The following is a 22034-nucleotide window of genomic DNA, read 5'->3' on the forward strand; positions in this document are numbered from 1 at the left end:
CCTTGGTAGGTGAAACCCACCTCAAGCAATTTAAGATAAAGTGTGATTCGATTCTGTTGCTGCTACTGTCAAATCAAATCTTACTATGACACAGACTACACATAACAAACATTACAGTGAGCAAGTCATATTTTTACTAGCTCTGTGGCATACCTTAGCACATACTTAAAACATTCTGATTTGAATCTATTCAGAGCAAAATCTATTTCACATTTGCGGGAAATAAATAGGAGAGGATATAACTTGAAACACTTTCTTTAAGCTCACTTGTTTTGTCTTCTCCTAATTTTCATGGTCTTTTAGCTTTTAGGAACTGAAGATAAGAAAAATCTGATTTCTAAATGACAAATGAAAATGTACCAGTGGAAAAACCATGGAAGTCAAACTGAAACCACGGATTGCTATTTTTACCTCCTTTTTCACATGTATTTAGTTTTCTGGTAAACCCATATAGTATTTTCAACAACAACAAAAGAAGTCTTAAAATTTAGATTAAATAGTGAGGCGGGTGGGATAAGGCCAAAGTGTGTTTGCTGTGTTAAAGGACAGTCTAAACAAAATAGCACACTAGTATAGGTCAAGAAAGGCACGAACCACCTGGCAGTAGTGTGGGATTCCAGGAAAGTAGTTTTTAATGTTAAAAAAAAAAGATTTACCATTTGAATATAAGTCCAGGAGTTGGTCATAGAGGCAAAATATATGGCCAAAGAGAAAAGGAGAATCAAGAGAGTGATCTTGAGAGAAGTAGATGGAAACAAGAAATGAAACTGGAAATCTGTCGTGATTGTGTATGCAAAGAATTTGTATTTATCTGGCAGCAGGTAGGACTCACTGTATCTTATTGCATCTCACCATGTTTTTGAAACACTTCTCAACTGGAAATCGGACGCTGTCTGCCACCAGCTCCTTGGCAGGGTGCAAGGTATATACTAGCAACTGAAGGGCTGGAGCCATTTTCTCATTGACCACAAGTGGGATGGTGAAAGTGCCATTTCGGCCTGTTAGAAGTGAGAAGGGAACCAATAAGCAGAGAAGTGCAAAGATCTGCTGTGGTAGTAGGCATCCTGAACTGGCTATAGTAACAGGCGGTGGAGAAATCTGTACTTCAGCAATAAACTGAAAAACCCTGAATTTGCCAGGATGTGTCATGACTCAGTTTATATCCAGATCATATCAGATTTATTGTGGGTTTGAAAATATGGCCAGATTTGAACAGGCCTCTAAGCCAAATACCCTGTATTGCCTACATTAGACTTCAGGAAGATCTTCACAGGACACTGTTTCTTGAGTCATATCAACATAACTAGTTGCTGGACTAAATCTAATTGTAATGTGATCCTAGTGGTAGTGCTAGTATCATGCACACATGATACACACATGATACACACATGATACACACACATGATACACACACATGATACACACACAGCAGCCCTTTCAATAACTGCTGTATATATCCATGGTCTTGCCTTGGGTCTCTGTCTTTTAATGCAAAAACATGGATTGGCAACTTAACTTACCAGCTTGGATATTAACTTTAATTTCCCCTGTAAGGACAATCTTGCCTTTTGCCATGCCCTGTGCAGAAAAGAGTGATACATTGATGGGTTGGTGGAGGTTGGAGAGAGAAAGCGGCAATCAGGTTCAATGTAGATTGACAGGACAATCAGGTCACATACATATTCAGATGGCTTCAAATGCTTGAATGTCAGACTTAGGGCATGCTGGATGCTGCTACCACCGCTGCTCCTGCTATTGCTGGGGACCTTGTCACTGGTCAGGAAGCAGAAGGAAAAGGAAGGGATGGGGTAGGTAGCAAGGAATACCATGAGGAGTTTCTTGGAGAGGATAAACAGGAACCCTGGCCTGAGACATTATGAAAGGAGTTCCTTATTATGAACCAGAGTTACATGGCCAAAGGTGGAGCTCATTTTGTTCTGAGTGGGTAGTTTTGCCAAACCACCTCATTGCCATTTCTGTTCTTGGGATTTTGGCTGTTGTGTTGGCTGCTAATCCAGAAGCTGTAAGATCAATCACTGTTTTAATTGCTGTGGATGGACTGCCAGACAGCCCCCTCATCAAGCTCTTTCAGCAAATCAAGCAACAACCTCACACTCACCACATAGTAGAAGTTTATGGTGTTGATGCTGTTGTATCCTTCTGTGTTTAAGACATAATGCACAGTGATCATCCTCTTCTCCCCACATCTCAGATCTTTCCATAAAGGCTCAATCCTTACAAAACTGCTAGTCCAGGAATAGAAGCGCTGGACGGAGAGAGATGCATCAGGGTAGGAAGGCTCTATCCAACCTTCAAAGTGGCACTGGTCACTGGATTTATAGGTTGCCTGATCAGGAGAGGGAGTTGGGAAGAAAAGGAAAATAAACATATGTCACTAGGGAAATCATTATCACACACTAACATAACAATTATTAGTTCACACAATGAATATATTTAAGTGTTGCATCTAAAGCCAAACTGATAAGGCAAAAGGACCACAATGGTCTTGCAGCAAGCCATTAAATTGCAACAGCTCAGGTGTTTTCCTCACTTCTTTTATAGTAATTTTTGAGAGCAAGCACATTTTTATTACCAGAATTCAAACCTTATCCCATCTTTTTTTGGGTTCAGTTTGAGAGCAGCTGTCTCTGACTCTATTCAGACTTGTTTTGACTCACTTTCAGGTTGATCTCAGGATCAAACATTTCAGATGTGTCAATGCTAAATTCTGCCACGCCATTATCATCAGTGGTGAAGTTGTCTGTGTTCTTGTTATTGACAAATAGCTGAACCACCTCATTGGAAATAGGAGAGTTGTCTTTGTCTACCAGCTTGATCTGCAGGAGAGAATGCAAGATGTTCAGCATGTTACCTTTCTGTACATAGATACTAACATTTTGTGCTCCTTTGCTCTCCACAGAGCAGAACTGATTTTTCTTCGCCCTTCAAAGCAATATGTGAGACCTGAAATGCCTCTCCTTACCTACTGTCAGCTGTCTCAGCTATCTTACAAGATTGGGAGCAGGAGCTTCCTCAGCATCTGCTACATCATTGATAACACCCTTTCATGAAGTAAGAAATTCTTATGTTTCATTTCTTTCCTGGCCAGTCCCTTATGACTACAGATTTCCAGTTTAAAGATTTACTTCCTTTCCACCATTTTTTCCTTAGTGTTGAGAGTCTGCTGCTCATAATTTCAGTGTCTGAAGGCTTTCCTCAACATGTTTGCTTTGAACGCTTTTCTGGTTGTCTCTGCTGTTTATATATTAAAAACCCCCAAATAAAAGTAACAGCAATTTACCTAAATAATCACTAGGTAAATTCTAGGTTGCTAGAGCTGAACATTCATTTTGAGCTTTTCATTTTTGGGTGCTTTTGGGTTTTTTTTTTTTTTTTTTTCCTTTTAATCTGGTAGAAATAATAATATATTAAATACAAGCTTAAGAGACTGACTATCCTCACTGTTCAGAAACAGCATGGAGACATGACCCCTGAAACAAAAATAACAATAGAGAAAGAAAAGTATTGAATCTAATCAGTGGTACTGAATTCAGCAAAAGTGAAGGCATACAACAGGACCAGCAACAGATGTTGCCTAGTCCATGTGATGGCACTTGGAAAGGGACTGGGATTTGCTGCATTTTGAGAGAGTATCAGTGGCTTCCAGACAATAGTTCCCCTGATGTGTCCCTCAAGGGTTTGGGATTATTTTTACACAGAAGCAAAGAAACTGCCTGAAGCCACCGTCAGCAACTTTGTCTCTGAGAAGATGCAACATCCCAGCCTCCTATCACATGTCTTCCAGCATGTTTAACCTCTAATATGTGTGAGAATGTGTGCACTTGACAAATTTACTGTGGCACATCACCCGAGGGAGCCCGTTGACCCTCATCCTCCAGTAAAAAAGAGGTGGTAAGGTTCACAGCAATGTGAAGAATGGAGTGGCAGTGGGGATCGAGGCATTTGCTTATATTAAGTTTAAAATGCAAGCTAGAAAAACACTAGCTAATGGATTGCTTTGATTCAAAGTGTATCTGGCAGAATCAAACTCAGAATGAACTAATACTCTTCAGTATTCAGAATTCCCAGTATGCCCAGTATTCAGGGGACTGTATGTAAAGAAAGTAGCTTGGGGAGAATAATCCCTGCCCCACACAGTTCCCCAAATATTCCCATCACTGTAGTCATGACATTGCCTGTCAGTCATCTTCAGTACAAGCTCTCTTTGCCCTTGCCTACCTGTCCGAAGTAAGGAATTCCTCTTCTGTAGTGGCGATCCACATTCTCAAACTGTATACTGGTCATCACCCGAGTTATGGAAATAGACTGAGTAGCTGTAAACTGTAGGCCTGTAAGACATGTCCACAGTCAAGAGAAGATAGACTTTGTCTTGCATACAGGTGCATCAGAGTTAGCGTTTGCCTGGAGATTGCCACTGTGCTTGTACAAATGGATCTTCTTCAGGAAGACATCCTTGTACTCAGCCAACAGAGTCTGAGTATCTCCTGCTTTCTTACTTGACCACACCACTGTTGCTGTTTCTGACACTCTAGAAGGGATTACCTGTTCCTTTCTCTGTGACCGTGGCTTTCACATCAAGACTCCTCATGTAACCAATGCGATTTAGCTCAAATATGTCAGAGCTGAAAACCTGGGAGAGGCAGCCCTCTGTCTCCAACTGGAAAGGGAAGAAAACAAATCCTGTTACCAAGGATCACAGCATTCAAACGATGCTGGCAATACACGGGACCCTTCTTTAGAGAGTAAAGTCTTTTCCCACTGCTTTTAACATGATTTATGCAGAACTGATAGAGCCATCACTGTCTACACTTTTCAGACGAGAAACTGAGTCATGAAAAAGGAACATGCCAGTCTTCTTCAGGCTGTAGGAACCAAAAAGAGAAATGAGGTACCCTGAGTTCCTAATGATAGGATCTAAGAAGCAAACAGAGGAGTAGAGTGAAGTGAAGAATAGAGGAGAAAGAGACAAGTGTGGTGAGCAAAGGGAGACAATCAAGAATACAGGAGAGAAGACAAGCACAAAGAGGAATAATAATTGCGTATCATACATCTTTGGTAAATGATTGACAAACTGGGCTTTTCTTGCACCTCCCATATGAATCAAAATCCCTACACACGCTGATCTGGACTTTCCCTTCAACAGGCTGGCCATAGGTGTACCTAGGGAAAGAGAAAATAGGTCCATGAGCTGATGCTGGAAGAATTGACTTAAGCTAACAACATGCAGGAATAGAACCGGGACAAGTGAGCTGGGAAGCCAGAGAATGGAACAGTTTCACAGTCTTCTTCCTAACTCTCCTGGTGTTACAATAAAATAATACAACTCAGAACTAGAAATATTACTGAGTTCTATTTCAACCGTAAACCCATGAGCAAAAAGCAGGCCTTAAATATAAAAATAAGTACCTCTATAAGGATGATGGACAAACAGGGCTACCGACCAAATTATGACTGTTGTCTTCACTCTTCAGCTTAGACCGGGGTTCTAGACTCACTGAAATCAAAGCAAAGCTCCTCATATCTGCAAGAAGTTCAGGATTCCAACCCTGGGTTCTAAATTACAAGGTCTTGGTATTAAAGTAAGCAAGGTCCTTCTGAAGGACTAAGTTTGGAGGGGGAGTTCTAGCTGAAACCCTGAGATCCTGCTAGAATTTAACAGTGTATGAAGGTCTCCCTCTGGAGGGGACTACTGGGAGTGGACACGTCCTACTTTAGCAGGGGACCTCACAAAAGATTTATTCAACCCATCAAACACCAGCTGGAAGAGAATACTCGTAAAATAAAATGACACGAGCAGAGAAGTAAATGAAAGCTCCAGCCAACAAATCAACCCTGACCAACCCCTTCTGAGGCTCTATCTATATTTGTCTCTTCTCTAAGCCCTGTGTCTCCCTAGTCCTTGGGAAGTTCTCACTCATCTGCACACTTCTAACTGCTCTGCACCTGTTACTTACACTCCACAGACTTTCACTTTGAACTCTGAATCCAGGACTGTAAGTCTCTCTGGTGCAGTGATGGTGACATCAAATTTTGGCAACACTAGGATAAAGAATGAAAACAAAAAAAAAGACAACAGTTGCAGGCCCTCATTAGATTAAAGAGAAAATGAGGTTATGTCATCAGTGTTAGTCACAGATGGAATGGGACCTTAAAACTGGTGTGCCAAAATGGCTGAGAACTGGCCTGACCTGTAGAGGCTCAATAAATATTTCTACAGAGAACTGAAGACAAACCAGGACTTCTGAGCTGAATCCTGTGATGACTAGATGCCTTGCAGAGCTTTGGCCAAGGAAGTGCTTGGACATGGTTTGGAGAAGGTTAGTTTTCACATTGAAATTTGCAGTCAACTAATCGATTTGTTATACAAATTATTTTCCTGGCTGAATCTGTGCAAAAGAATTAATTTCTCCTCTTTGGCTTTTTACTTCCCCTCCCCCCACCCCGTCCAGTTCTTAATGATGACAAATGAAGCCACATTTGCCAGGAAGCTGTTTGAAGTTCTAGCAAACAAAAGGGCTGTTTCCTAATAACATTTTCTACTCTGAATGAAAACATCAGGTAGCATTTACCATATTCCTTCACAAGGAATGAATGATTTGTTTTATCTCCTGACTTCTTTGCTACTGTAATTTTGTAGTTCCCCAGGATGGGCTCTTCAGTTAGTGGGAATTCAATCTGGATAATGTTCATCTCCGACGTCACATTTTGCCACTGAAAGATCCTGTTGCCCTGTGGGTCCTGATGAAAAAAGAATATGGACTCACAGTTTGTTTGCCTTGGAAACCTTTTGCTACTTCCACACAAACCCAGAAACAAAGAAGAAAATAGGGCAAGTGTCTTTCATTCACTGAGAAACGTGCTTCATGTGAGAACACTGAGATAAATTATGCCTTCATACTCTGATTATTAATGTCTCTAGATTCTCAGCTGTTGATATCAGACTTAGGCATGCTCTGCCAGCCTAGGTATCAGGGAAAGTTGCACAATACTGCTTTTCCCTGTCCTTTAGTTGGTGTTGCTCTAGTTTTCTGTCAAGAGGGGAAAGGAAATCTTCTCCATGCTTCCCTCAGCCTAGTTTATCCCACACAAACTTCACCCTTTAGCAAATCCAGTGTTTTTCAGCTGCCAGAGGAAGAAAGGATTTCTTCTGCATTCACTCTGAGTATGTTTTATGCTAGTTAAACTGTAGAAAGCTCACCCCATTTCATTGAACTTCTTAAAGCACTGACTGCGGAAGAACACAGGTAGAGCTCAAAATATATGTTTCACTCCAAACAAACTAAAACCACCTGACTTAATGGTATAACATGAAAACTTGCAAGAATACTCTCTAGAGGTGGACTACAGTTGTTATTTCAAAACCCATTATAAAGTGCTAACATAGCCAGTAATTGTATCCACAACCTATACTTGTCCATAGTTTTCAGCAGCACTTGAGTTATGAAAAGCTACTCTTGATAATAAGCTTAGCGAACTGGAAGACTTGGAAGAAAGTCAAAGGCAGGCATAAGAACTTTTGACTACTGAGATGAATACAGGTATGCTTTCCATGCTGGCAAAGCTTGAACAGCATGCTGGGATTTTATGAAGTTTCTGTTAATTTCTGCCAGCGTACTCAGGAGTATGATTTGGCTGTGTGTTGACACATACAAACTGATGTAAGCACATATGTCCTAGATTTTATTTTTATATGTGTAGAACAATACAGAGAGAAAAAAAGCTCTTACCTGAACTGAAATCAAGGGGTACTGAAAGAGGAAAAAAAAAATGAAGTGGGTGAAGAGATTAGGTGGCTGAACAAACACAAATCAGTTTTCCCTGGGACTGTGAGAAATGTTTAACCAATTATCAGTATACAGTAGTCAGAGATGTTCATATCTTAATCAGCTTAATAGCAATTTTGCTTAAATAAGAAGATAGCATAAAGGGAAGAGATCAAATGAGGCTGCTGGGGCAGTTTCTGATCATACTGGATTCAGTACAATGACAGAGCAGTTTAGTGAATTGCAAAGGTGCATCTAAACTGTGATTTGAACTTCTTTGATCTTATATCCTCACTCTGCTTATTAGCACCAGCACTTTTGGTAACACTTGTTGTCTTCTGCACTAAAACCACGTGAGAAGATGCCAGTAAATACACTTCCATCTCTTGGCTTACATACTATGAGCACGAAGAAAGCTTGCTGGTAATGAAAAGTGTGCCTCTGATGAGATAAACAATTGTAATAGCAACTTTCTTTTTCATTTCCCCATTTCTAAAATAGTCCGAGCACCAGGTGGACAACTTAGCAGTTTTTGCAAGCAACAACTGCTGAGCAGTAATAGGAGGAGACTGAACCATGGGCTTTCTGGTCAGAGCTAAAAAAATGTCTGTGGCAACAATGTGGAGGGGATTTTGAGCCTCTTTCTCAGCAATAGGAGGAGGTGTTGTGCCAGGAATCCAACCTGCTACACACTTGTGTTCTTTCCTATGACTCTAACGTAAGGGTGGGTTTATCGTGTGCTAAGGAAGTCATGTTCATTCTTTGGCATTTAGCCTCTGCAATATCTCATTTGATGCACAGCATCTGTTTGTTTAAAATTCAAGAAGAGGTTGTCTCCAGAAATTTTAAATACAGGGGAATATTACTGGTCACTCACCATCTCCTGAACAGGCTTAAAATTGAAATCCAGGGCAACAACACGAAACATGACTGGAAAGACAAGAAACAGAGAGTTAGCACTGCAGTTTATTGGGCTGAGCATGATTTTTTGCAATCATTAGCACTCCCACTTTCACTGGGTCTTCTAACAACCCCCCTTGCACAGGATGCAGGTAAGAAAATGCATCTGAAGGTAAATGACTTTGCTGAGATGACTTTTCCCCAGCACTGAGTTCTCACAGTCTTTCATGAAAGTTTGCTTAACCTCAGAGAAAGGGGTTGACCGGATGAGTAAGAACTGCTGCACAGGTCAGGGAGTCTCAAGTGACAGCCATGACTCTTTCAGTGGCATTCTGTATGATGAAGGCAATTTTTGTTCCTCTTCATTTCCTCATCTCTAAAACAGGGTTTGTTGTTTTGAACATGTACAAGTTACAAATAGCACTGGAACCAGTGTCACTTTTCCCTAATGCAGTGTAAATCCTCATAGTTCAGTTTGTTCTCATCTTGCACAGGGGTTTTGCCCTTTTTTTAAAAAATTTTTTTACATGAGAAAAACGGAAAGGAAAATAATGAATTTCCACACAAGGAAAAACAAAAAAACATGTTAAAAACGTGCTCACAAAGCATTAGCTTTTCATCATTTAATTTAGCCTACTGCTTCCCCCACCTCAAAACCAAGTCATTTGACAAATAATCAATTTGGCACCAGATTCTGATTGATAGGCTATGCATCTGTGTAGATAGAACTCATCCCTGACTAAAGTACAGCCGATCCAGTTAAATGGCTATATTATTCAGTTGACCTCTGGAAAGTAGTATTCTTGTAGTGTTTCCTACAGTGTTCTAGCTGTGTGCTAGAAGCCTTAAAGCCTAGAAGTTAATTAAGGAACAGATGTAGATAAATGGTTAATGGCATACACGGAGCTCTGTTTGATGGCCAGATGAGAAGTATGGGTAAGGTGTAAGTGCAGGAAAAACAAAACCATGAAAATGTAAAGTCTAAAACTATCAGAACCCAGAGGGTAAATAGCATTATTCTGTCTTAAAAAAAAAATCTTAGTTTAAAAACTTTTAAAAGTGTGGTGCTGATCAGCATCACAGACAGAAGACTGTGGGAGCACTTTTTTATGCCAGGTATGTAGGCAGTGATCTAATAATGTCTTTCCAGTATCTTCACCTCTCACCAGTAATGAAACAGCAGCAGGAAAAGCTCTCCTTTTCTGTCAGCTGGGAGGAAGGGGCTAAGAAAATAATAGACCATGGGATGATAGCCTCTTGCCATCCTGAAGATGACTCTCTGAGCTCCACAGCAGATACTTGTAAAGGTTTTAACATAAACTCTGGAGTAGCTGCCTAGTCTGTAGCTCAGCCTGAAAGACCTGGCAGAGAAATCCTACCTAGAAGAAATTGCCCCCTAAGGAACATGTTATGAACTAAACAGATATTCACCACTCTGTCCTGGTTTGTAGATGGGTTTGTCTGTCTGCACAAAGACAATGCTGTCCGTGTTCCAGATCATCACTGACCGCCGCTCTTCTAGGTTGACTGTGGTGCCCTTGGCAGAGAAGGAAATGAAAGCCAGTGGGGCAGAATTGACTGGACGTATCTGTAAGGAAACAGAAAAAACAAAGGGAGGTTGCCAGTCTTGAAGTCATTTGCTCCAGAACCTGTTGAACAGCTACACCTGTGGCCTGTGCTCCTGCAGAGAGACATGTGTCTCACTTCCACCACCTTCAATCACCTTTCTTGGACTTTTCTTATTTCTTATGTTTATTAAAAATGCCTCCTTGTCTGTTACCATATATCTCCCCCCTGCTTCCTTTTTCCTTCAACAAATCTTATTTCTTCCACTGCTTGTTCCTCTCCTTTCAGCTATAATTTTCTTATCCTTCCTTAAATTTCTTTTCCAAAAATTAAAATGAATTTACCGTGAAGTTGAAGCATTGTAGGCCACTGCTTGCTGTCATCGTTTTCTCAAAAATAGTGGTGTTAACAGAACCATATTCTAGGATGACTCTGATGGATATTGTCTCATTGAGATTAAGGAATTGCAGGCAAACCTGACCTGGAGAGTTGGTTTGGAGAACAGCAGGCACCATCAGGACATATTGCCTGTGGGATTCAAACATCAAGGTGATTATATCATAAAGAAAGAAGAAATAGCATCAACAGGATGAAACAAAGACAAGGTATTGTTATTCAGTACTTAAGAGTTGACACAGGACACTCTGCCAATGCATCTCGCTCCTGCCCTCGAACTCTCAACCAGCCCAGCCCTGGGTTCCCCGCATATCTCTGCTAGCACCCCCAACTCTTGCCCTTTTGCTCTTTGTCTGGCCACTGAAGCTACCTACTATTAGCAAAGCACACTGCTGCTACTGCTGCTATCGGCTTTTCCGAACTCATGTGTCGACTTTGGAAGTTCTGCAACAGGCAGAAGATCTCCTCTGTATTAAATGAGAGCCATTCACTTCTCATCCACATCCCAGTTTAACTTAGCTCTCCAGATAGAACAGATGTGTCATGCCAGTATTTAATATTTAAAGTAAAAGTAGTGGCACTAATTAGCACTGTCTTTAAAGCCTTATGGTGAATATTATTAATAAAATAATATGGTTGTTCTTACGGCTCAGGTTCCTTTGCAGCTGCTACATGCAGGAGAAGAATAGTCAAAAGAAACTTCAGCCACATTTTTCTCACTGGGAGACAGAAAAAAGAGATAAGCTCTCTTCCCAAGAAACAATTCATTGCCTGCTAGTTCAACAGCTCTGCACCATACCTCACCAACACTCCAGAGGAAAAGAGTCAGCCCTTCAACTCCTCCCTGGCTCCTTCCTTAGATGTTAGTGCCTTTATAATTGCTGCAAGGGGTGGAGATCCCAGTCTATCCTTCTGCTTGCAAGAACCTCCCTAAACCAACCCATCGTCTTCAGACTGTAACACTTCATGGCAGTTTTCTGAATGTCTGCACAAAAATAGTGGTCTTTTCACAGCAAAGGGCTTTGCTTTTTACACTGGGGCTTGGCACAGCACAGAAAAGCACAAAATGACCTAAACCAGAATAAGCATGTCAAACGAGATTTAACATTTGAGGTGCTTCCTCATCATTCTTGGTGTTTACCATCTAGATTCACAGTTAGTAGACTAACTTTCTATATTTTGACCCCTGATTCTGGTTGAAATAATAATGAATTATCATCTCTTTTCCTGTGCTTCATAGATATTTTGAATATGGATGAAACAGAATAATGGAGAAGCCAGAAACAGAAAGAGATCTAAAAAGTCCTCATTATTTCTACCTTAGCCACTGAGCACTTTACAGATGTTGTTGAAGTTCAACTAATTTTAGCTTGAAATTAGTCAGTGGATGGGTCCATGTAAATTTTGTAGTTTTCAAAACCTGTGTGGAAGCACTGGTATTTTTTTTAGACAGAAAACAAAAATCTGGTTTAATCCAAAAATCTTAATTTAGAATAAAGAATTACCTCATCCTTTTGTTCTCCTGTGCTCTCAAGACAAAGCACTCTGTGCTATACTCCTTCTAAGAAAAGCAATGCTGGAAATTAGTTGTTTGATAATTGTAATTATTTTTCTTTCCATTCCTATTGGTACTGAGTCTGGCTGGGATGAAGTTACAAAGTCAATTTTCCTCATAATAACCTATATGGTGCTGTGCTCTGCATTTGTGGCTAGAAGAGTGTTCATAACTCACCAGTGTTTTGGCTGTTGCTGAACAGTGATTGCACAGTGTCAAGGCTTTCTATCTTCTCCACCTCCTGTGCAAGAGCCAGTAGGCTGGGGGTGGGAAAGAGATTGGGAGGGGACATAGTCGTGCAGCTGACCCCAACTGACCAAAGGGCTATTCCATACCAGATGACATCACACTCAGCAATAAAAGGTAAGAGAAAGAAGGAGGGGGCACAACATTTGCAGCTATGGTGTTTGTTTTCCAAAGCAACCACTCCAACTGGAGTCAACCCACCACTGTATGTTTTAAACATGGTTAAATTTTTTTAGACTCAAAGCCAGAAAGATACAGCTTCAAAGGGAGGATACCTACATTTCTCTACTCTCCTGACAGATTGTGTGACTGTCTCTTCTTGTTTCTTGCTGCTGGGGAATGGTGGCACCTGCCCCATAGAGCAGCTATGAAACTTTCCTCACGTCTTCAACTTTTTGCAGAAGTGTCAAACCGTATGGAACAGGGCAGCAAAAACAGGTGGTGCCCCCGAGGACTCCGTGTGGCATGCCCTGGTTTCTTAGACCACAAACAACAGCCTGATGCTCTGCTCTGAAAGCCCAGCTCTCTGTCCTTTATGTTAAAAAGATCTCTGCCATATATACAGATTAGCTTCTGGCTTTGGTTAGGAAGTTTGCATTCATATTCCCAAGAACAGTCAGTACTCATAACATCTTTTGTGCATACAGGCCTTATGAATGGTAAACAAATGCAAGGCAAAAAAAGATCTATGCATCATATATTGAAATAAGTAACTGTACTAGTTCAAGATCTCCACTGACCAGAAAGGAGAAGGTGCATCTGGCAATGAAATAGGTAAACAAAAAAAATGCAGCTATCTGGAATAGAGAAGTTACTGGACTAATACGCTTGCAATCCAGCAAATACCCTGGATGAAAAAAGTCACTAGACCTTATCACAATAAAGGAAACTAGAGGTCAGCCCAGCTTCTTGACCATAACATATAATCATTTGTCTTTCACAGGAAAATCAAACAACGTTCCACTTTGATACAACAAAAGGCTTGGGTTTTGGACAGGTATTCAGAAAACCATCAACATTTGTTTTTTCTGTTTTTTTTTTTTTCTCTTTTGTTTTATTTTCCACAGCATATCCTTGCTCTTCAAATCCTACCCATTAAATTTAATGCATCTGTACATGTGCAAGAAGCTTGTGGATATTGCTCTGTAGGGAAATTAAGATGATTGTTCATCTCCAGATCAAAAGACTGCATTTGGGTTTTTTGTATATATATGGGAATATATATATATGGGAATTAATTCAGATGGCTGGTGTTTAAGTTAACCTAAACCTTCTCATCACAAATGCTCACAAGGAAGGCATAAAAGATGCTCTTCCTAGTCCTCTATCACTGAGATGTCTTGGAGATAGGTCTCAAGGCTGCTGTGCTTTGTAACAAGACCATGATTCCTTCCCAGAAGATTTTGGAAAAAAATTTTTGATTTTTCTGGGCATATACGAAGGACTGTGAAGCAATGTTGGAGAAATATCTGTGTACAGTTGGATTACCTTGCATTCTTCACTCAAAATGAGTTGTTAGCCTACCTTGGAATGTCATTTAAGTCATAACTTCAGACTTTAGCTACTCTTGTTTAGTAGCAGCACCACATCCATCTGGATCTGTGCAGAGGGGGAGTGATGAGAGGGGAGCCTTGGCAATCATAGAGAAAGCTGATGAAGAAATCACCCACCAGATGGACACAGTGTTATGCCACCTACACAATATTGCTTGCAGGCATAGTTAGACTGTAGCCTGTATGGTTGTGGCTTGGTTTAGTTGAGGCCCTGGATATGTTCTATCAGTCCAAGTTTATCTTTACAAATAAAAACTGTCTTATTATGACAGACTACAGTAATACTACTCAAGTGCAAAACTTTTTTCGTAGAGATCTGGTTGCAGTGATTTCCATGTCAAAGAATGACCTGAACTCAAAATTCATGATTATTGCAGAGCCCTGTTTCTTTCCTGTGGGAATCATAAAACGGCTCTAAGAAAATTCCAGTGGCCTTGGGAGCTCCGTGTTTTTTTCCTGTTTTTGCAGTATTTCTAGGTGCTCACATTTAGTTTCATGAGGGTGCTCCTTCTCACTCTTGAAGTTCATTGTCATCACTCAACCATTCTTTGTGCTTGACTAGCAGCAGTGGAGGAGGGCAGAGGGAGTTTGCAGAGCCGCTATGGACTAGCTAGCTGAGCACTGCAGTAGGTAGTGTCATGACCTTTGGCAAAGCCCATTTGAGGACTTCCCTGAGTGCCTCGCTAGCAGCACCCCAGCTGGCAGGCTGAAGCCAACTTGGATATGCCTGAAAAAGCTGCAGCCATATTTTGTGCTGACACCTTTCTTGCAAATGTGTTAATTGCCACATTTGAAGGAGGATCAACGCAGAGAAAATTGGTCATTACAGCTATGAAAATTAATTGAAAAGCACTGAAGCGAAATGTGACTTTGACTATGGCTGCTCCCTGTAAAAGCTTCTTTAAGCAGATTAGATTGTAACGATTTGTTTAGGCATAGTAAAGGTCGAAATGGTTGGTTTGGCCCAGGTGGTTGGGGAACAATGCTGAAACACCCTAACTACAGTTAAAGTCCTGCTTGGTCAATAGGGTCTCCAGTCAGGCATGCAAGATTTCTTTCATTGTTCTAAGACATGTGGGCCCTGGCAAAGATCTGTAGCAGCTCTGTAAGCTAAGAGGATAGCGGGCTCATTAAAGAAAATAAGTGTATCCCTAGAAGAATAGTCAGAGCTTGCTGTGATTTTGAGGAGTGATGGAATTTCTTTCAACAATGTAGGGGGAGGACTGCCACAATTTATTTGATTGGTCTATGATGCTTTCAGTCCTGGAGAAGGCAGCAGCATAAAACATGGTACATGAAGGCCAGCTGGTTGCAGGGATTCTGTGACACTAGTGACTCATGAGAGGGATAGGTCATCCAGAATCTATTTTCAAGACTGGGACCTTTATCCTCCTATACGAGGAGGCTGAGGTCTGAGCAGAAATAGCTGTGTGCAAAGACTGGTTTTCTTGTGCAGCTTTGGTGGAAAATGTGCCAAGGATGAATGAAGCTGGAACCTGACTACTGCCACTGCACCTGCATAAGCCTGGGAGTGAATACTGGCCTAGTAATGAAATTATCATCCATAGTTGTACACAGCTGACCTGGAAAAGCTTGCACTAAGCTATAAATGTGGCAGCGCAGTTAGGCTACCAAGTTAGACTGCGCTGCTTTTGGAAGTGCTTTGCTGGTTTGCTGCTCTCCCTTTACAGACAGGGTGAAGGGTTATTCAGCCCTCTTTTCTACATGGTGTTGACAGGCAGCAGCAAGGGTTTCATTCAAATGTAAAGAGGTCACTAATAAAATACCTGAATAAGTCCCACAAAAAAACCCCACCCAAAACTGGTAGTTAGTAAGTTCATTCTTCACACTTGCAAAAATGAATCAACTTTTTATTAAAGGGACAAAAAGAAATATTTAACAAGAGTTAAGGCCATTTGCCAGGTAATTTAAAAAAATATAGCTACTTAAGGCTTCTCCTCCAGTAAGTCAACTAGGATGGCTGCACAGCCCCTCCCTAAACCTCACATCTTAGCAGTCAGCTTGTAGCTCATACTGAGAAATTGTCTCATCTAGCAAAAGCTGACACAAGCTGCACATGATGCTCCCATCTATTTGCTCCCTTGGCTACCAGCAAGTTACTTGAGGCAAAACCAGCTCTTTCTAGCATGCTGAAGACTAACAAACCTATTCTCTGACCTTTCAGCCTCCGAGGAAAATCCTAACCCTTTGCTTCTACTTCACAGCTACACACAACTCTTCTCTCTTCTGAGCTGTAACTTCTGTATTCTGCAGGTAGTAGAAATATTTGTGTCAAATATGGGTGAAAACTTGTGCCAGTCACAGGTAGAAAGAAGTAGCTGTCTGACACGTTTATGTTCAAATGGCTTTTGTCTGCTTTATGGAAAGCCTGCTTTTTAATTTCATTCTGAAGAAGTGCTTCACAAATATAGTGAAACAACAGATCTGCAAATGCTTGAGTCTAAACATTAGTCCCTCTTACTCTCATCTCCTTCCCTCTACTAGTTTACAGTGGCATAGCCCTCCTAGGCTGATCTTCTAATATGCTGTGATGCTAATATGTGCTGCTTTGGACTTGATTACATGAGTGCAGCTTTATGGTATGGACTTGGGCCAAATGAAACTTCTCAGACATGTTTTTTTGGGGAAATGCTGTATGGTTGTTCCAGCTTCTCTGAGAAGAGAAGTGTGGGTCCTGGTGTAGTCACTTCAAGGTTGTAAAATTGTTCTTTCAGAACCAAGAGTTCATAGAAGGTGAAGCTGAGAAATGAGGCTTACATCTTTAAGAGCAGGTGCTGCGTCTCCTTTCAAGTCTGTCTTCTGTGTAAGCATGACAGTGCTAGAGCTCAAATGGGAAAAAGAGCATGGACTTAGGAGTCTCTGGCTGGTAACAACAAATGCTCAAGGCTACGTTACCTTTTTTCTGTGTACAATTGCTTCACTTTGAGCTTTCTGCCAGTGACCAACATCTAGCTTCTAAACCCACTTTGTGTTGCTGTTGCAAAGGCTTTTTCTTTCCACCATGACATATCAGAAACTGAACTTGTTCCAGACACATTATCAGAGGCATGCAAATGCTATTCAGAGCTTGCAGCTTTTTCTCCCTTTATCTCTTATTATTATCTACTTGGCAGCACAACAATACTCTTGTGTTACCAGGTATATTAATTGCACTACTTTAAGGATGCCCCCCGTGCCCTCCCCCAGTGAGCCTTTTTGTGCCCTTAACCTCTGACCTTATGCCTGAAAAGTTTTTTTGATTCATTCCCCACACATAAAGGCTATTTCTGCTTCATCTCCTGTGATAATATATTCCACAGCTGTATACTGGAATACTGAGCACTGTACAGAACAAGCCAGAGGATGTGTCCTTGATAAAGAGCTGTCATTCCTTATTGTCTTCTATTATCTTTCTAAACAGTTGAGGCTTCTGAATAGACTCGGGGCAAACAAGCTGTCCTCAGGGAAACAGGGAGTCTGAGAAAGTCCACACTGCATAGTTTTCCCTCTTAAAGAACTAGGTGGTTTTTAAGGTCACTACTTCATAAATGACCAGTGCTAGGAAAAACTGTCTTCTGGAGAGCACTGAGTGGAGATGAGGGATTGACTGGAGTGTCACATCCATATGTAACCTCACCCTTAGTTGCTAGCCTGGGAAGAAAACAAGTGCTTTGCTATTACATGAAGCAGTGGCTGAGTCCTGGCTGTTTACACCTCTGAGGAACATCTCCAGAGACTCTTCTGTTTGGTTCCCATAGACTGCAGGAATGGATCCCTTAGGAACTGATGGAAGAAGTGGAAACTGGTGAGCTTTTCTGACACTGAAAGTTAAAGGCAAGATTGACCCATAGTAGGTTTAAGGTTCTGGAGCACCTTTCTAACCGAAGCAGAGTAAGAAAAGATGACTTACCTGACTTCCTTTTAAGACAGAGTGTGTCTGTTGGAAACAAAACTTGATGGCATGTTTGGCTGTGACAGCAGAGCCATGGGTCTTACCAGTCCTGTGTAGGGGCTCACTAAACTCTGAATCAAGTCAAAATCCAGGGAGGTGGAGAGGAGGATTTGCGCTTGCCAGACTCTAGAAATGGATAGGCACAACAGCACCAAAGCTGCCCAGGTCCATACCATAAAGCTGCGTTCACGTAGCAAAGAAGCACGTAAAGACATTACTCCTCCACAGCTCCCTTCTCACAGTGCAGCTGGTTGTTCAAAGAGGTGGTTCAGATCTGTTATGTCAACAGTGGCTGCAACTCCATTAAAGGGCTTTAGGGGTACAGTTATGTCTGTAAAGCCCTAGTAGGCTCTGTAGCCTGATAGCTGAGATCCCAAAGGGAAGCAAACCTCCTGGGTGTCCCCTCTCAAATCAGTCCAGATAAGAGGGGTAATCAGCCAGGGAATGCTACTTCACCTTAAAATAGTGGAGGAAAGGAGAGGGGAGTAAGAGGGACTAATGGAGTCTTGAACAGCTGGAGGTCAGTTGTTTTACAATTGCACCACCAAAGCCCATGAAAGGCCACTCTCTAGACACATGCTGCACAGACACAGCTTGGGTGATTTGTGCTCCACCTGCTGCACCCCAGGACAGCATTCTGAGTTCAGAATACCCTAGCATTGCTTCACTAACAGAACATTAAGGATAAAAAGATAAAGACACAGTGAACCTTCTTGCTTTGTCTGACAAAGTTAAAACGCAGGTGTGGTGGGTCAGCCCCAAGCAGTGGCTAGCACCACATGCCACTTGCTTGCTTGCTCCCTCCCTGAGGGGCAGGGATAAGGACAGGTTACTGACAAAAGCACCATGAAAAGGGAACAGTAACAGTCTGCAGCAAATTTCACTTACACCCAGCAATAATATAGAGTACGTTAGTGACCCAATGATAACAGAGTGCTGCACAACCAGGCAAAGGCCAACCTGACACCCCAGCCCTCTTGGACTGCCCTGGAGGCACCCAGGAGCCCCTCTCCCCAACCAGCCCCTTTTATGGGGGAGTGATGTCTCGTGGTGTGGAAAACAGCCTGGGCTGACTCAGCTCCCCTGTGCTGACTCAGCGCACCTGTCTGACTGCTTGGGGAGGTTACTCTGTCCTGGTCAGAGCCAGGACAACACAATTCCCTATAAGTGCTTTTGTTACAGACCCCACCATGCAAAGCCTCAGACTCAGCATAATGCTTTTTGATTCTTCTGGCTCCACTTTGCTCTCGCTTTCAGTCATTCTTTTCTATTGCAATATACACCAACAGGCTTATAGTTCTTTAAGCTATTTTGTGATTCCTCCATTGACACTGGCAGGGCTTTATATTCTTGTAAGAGATAGAAAAAGATATGAGTAACACCATCATACCAGAAGACGCCTACAAACTGTTTAAAAATAATTTGACAAGCCTGTTAGTCGTAACTTGTATCCTAGATAGACCACAAATCAGAAAGCATATTTTCAGAAATGTATGTAACATCAGAACAGAGTGACAAGCTTGTTGCTGAAATGTCTGAAAGGTCTGAAATTTTTCTGAATACCTTTGGAACATCATTCCATCACTTCATGTAAGGGCTGGCCTCTTCTGATAATCAAAGGTACGAGTCATGTACCTCCCAGAAGCAAGCAAGAACCTACCCCAGATAATTTTATTTAGTTTCAGTGCTCTATGTTTTCTTCCTAAGTTTCACCTAGTCCTCCTGGGCCACATAAACATGAAATCTAGGGGCATGTATACTTTTACTATTCTCAGTGTTTACAGGATCACGTCTCAGATCATGCTACTCCGTGTCATCACTGCTTGTTTGAGGTAAAGGCAGTGGGAGCGTAACTCAAACAATGCTAAGTCACTGAATTCCCTCCAAGCATTCACATTCAACTGAACTAAGTGTCAACAAGAATGAAAAAAATAATGAAACAACAATGAAAAAAGTCATGATAGATGATTCCAGCAAGCAATAAAGGTTAAAGGCAGAAAAAATGCAACTTAATAGTTGGCGGCAAGTTGCAGAAATCAAGAAGAGTGAAGCAGAAGAAGTAATGCTGCTCTGGGACAGGCTATGGAACCAGAGATCTACTCACCATGAGGTCAGCAGAGTCTCCAGCACCGATTGAGACCTTCCACAAGGTGCTGAAGGTTTCATACTGCTGGTCATTGACATAAAGGCATTTCTTGAAGTCTCACCTGTCTTGTTTTTATAGGGAAACATGCACAGAAGACTAGTGCCTGTGTTCAAACTAAAGAACTGAGTGTAAGCATATTCAGAACCTAAAAAGAAAATATTTGGTGGTTTTGGAGTCGGGAGGAGACCCTTACCATTTTGTCTGTTTGATTCACATGATCCTAAAAACTCAGTATTTGAAGTTCCTGTCAACCATTTAATCTTTTCATCTTGAATTTTATGGCTCAGGTTCTCATGTGTTTATTGCAGTCTTAAAGAGATTATTGCACCTTCCCAGTGTTTGAGGTGAAAAAGAAGGGTCACTGCAGAAGGACACACACTGCAAAGCATGCAGAAGCAAGACTTTTTATCATCTGGCTGAGATCGGACCCAAAACCTGCACCCTCTGCTTGTGGAAACGGACATCATTAACATGGCTTCCATTGACTTGTCTGAAACATCAAGAGTGAGAACCCTCCCGCACTCCCAAGTTGATCTCTCAGGCTTATGTGACTTTTCTAGAGATTTCTTTTGCACCTGCTTTGTGTCTGCTGTCTATGCTTTGCTTCACCACTTCGGAAAGTAAGTAGAAATTGATGAAAGTAAGAATTTCATCAATTTGTTCCATGGGAAGGGTTTCCTCTTTGGTAAGGCAACACTAAGGGTTGGGTGGCTCAGCTGTGTGGAGAAGACATGGAACATGTAAGGAAAATAATTGTACTGGACAACTGACTGAACCATAGAAAGGTGACTTGCTTATTACTGCATGGAATGGGTTTGTGCTGTAGTCTGCTGTGCTGTATCTGGGGGTTTTTTTTTGCATCATTTGAAAGTCATTACTCATAAATCACTTCTAAGTAAAATTTCTTAGGTAGCAACATCTAAGGGGGAAGAATGTGAAACAAGATAACATGGAAGTAGCCAAATTTCTCAAATTTACAAAATGAGTTGAAGAAATATCTACAGATATATCCCAGTGAAGTCAGGCCAAACAGCTCCAAAGCTCTATTTTTACCTCTGGCAAGTAAATAGTATAAAAACTCAGTGCAATAAGACTGTGGGATAGCGTTTAACTTGTCTGACTTTCATTGAGGTTAAGCAAACTCCTGAGCTCCTGTGTCAGCAACTTCACACGATGCAAGCTCCATGAGAAAAAATTTGGGTCAGTAGTTGTGTTGGGTGTAAAAGAGTTATGGAGGTAAAAAAAGGCAATAAAATGCAGATTTTACCAGATATCTCTGGCTTTGTCCCAGACACTCCTTCTCAGCTCAATGTTTGGAAATCTGTAGCAAAATTTAAATGCTGTGTTTTCAAAAGAATCTACATTTCATATCAGTTTCCATCTGACCAGGCTTGCAGTTGGCCATTCACTGGAATGGCATTAAACAAAGGCTTTTGTTTCGCAGCTGAGTGTACACAGCTGAAGAAGGTGGTTTGAACTAGCCTGACTGGCCCCTCTTGAAGCTCACACAATCTTTTCTGCTGATTGGGATGGGGAGCAAGGGGGAGTTTGGGGTCATGGAAAAGCAGCTTTGCACCTTAATGTCTTCAGAATCGTAACTGGTTCATCAGTGTGAGTCTGTCCATAGCAAAAGACACCCACAGGTCTCATGCAAACATGAAAACATTGCTTTCAGAGTGACTTTTTGGGACATGCAATGGACTCAGGGAATAGTGCTTCTGATGGGAACAGACGTGCTGGGAATAGGACCTACGGGTTTTGAGTAGAACTGGAAAAGGTGAAAGCTGCTCACCTCACAACACCCTTTTCTCAAAATATCATTATTTTTTTCAAAGGGTAGAAAATCTCATCAATCACACTGCATGGAATTCCATCTAAATTGTCAGGGAAGAAACTACTCCTGTGCCTCAGGCACTACATCAGTTATTTTTTTAAA

General features: G+C 41.5%; 1 protein-coding gene across 1 annotated transcript in view; it reads right to left on the reverse strand.

Moving 5' to 3' along the window:
* Positions 1-11414, reverse strand: part of LOC311193008 (ovostatin-like) — a gene marked incomplete at both ends in the record, with an annotated part of 25978 nt that extends 14564 nt beyond the window's left edge. Inside the window, 14 exons of the mRNA XM_084265701.1 lie at positions 853-998; positions 1521-1578; positions 2120-2347; positions 2679-2837; positions 4240-4349; positions 4564-4678; positions 5070-5181; positions 5976-6060; positions 6591-6759; positions 7749-7769; positions 8662-8714; positions 10116-10272; positions 10595-10778; positions 11293-11414. Coding sequence (XP_084121827.1) covers positions 853-998; positions 1521-1578; positions 2120-2347; positions 2679-2837; positions 4240-4349; positions 4564-4678; positions 5070-5181; positions 5976-6060; positions 6591-6759; positions 7749-7769; positions 8662-8714; positions 10116-10272; positions 10595-10778; positions 11293-11414 — 1719 coding nt within the window. The remainder of the gene's footprint in view (positions 1-852; positions 999-1520; positions 1579-2119; positions 2348-2678; positions 2838-4239; positions 4350-4563; positions 4679-5069; positions 5182-5975; positions 6061-6590; positions 6760-7748; positions 7770-8661; positions 8715-10115; positions 10273-10594; positions 10779-11292) is intronic.
* Between the last annotated feature and the right edge of the window lie 10620 nt (positions 11415-22034).

This window comes from Gallinula chloropus, assembly GCF_964237585.1.
Source record: "Gallinula chloropus genome assembly, chromosome: 1".
Taxonomy (NCBI): domain Eukaryota; kingdom Metazoa; phylum Chordata; class Aves; order Gruiformes; family Rallidae; genus Gallinula; species Gallinula chloropus.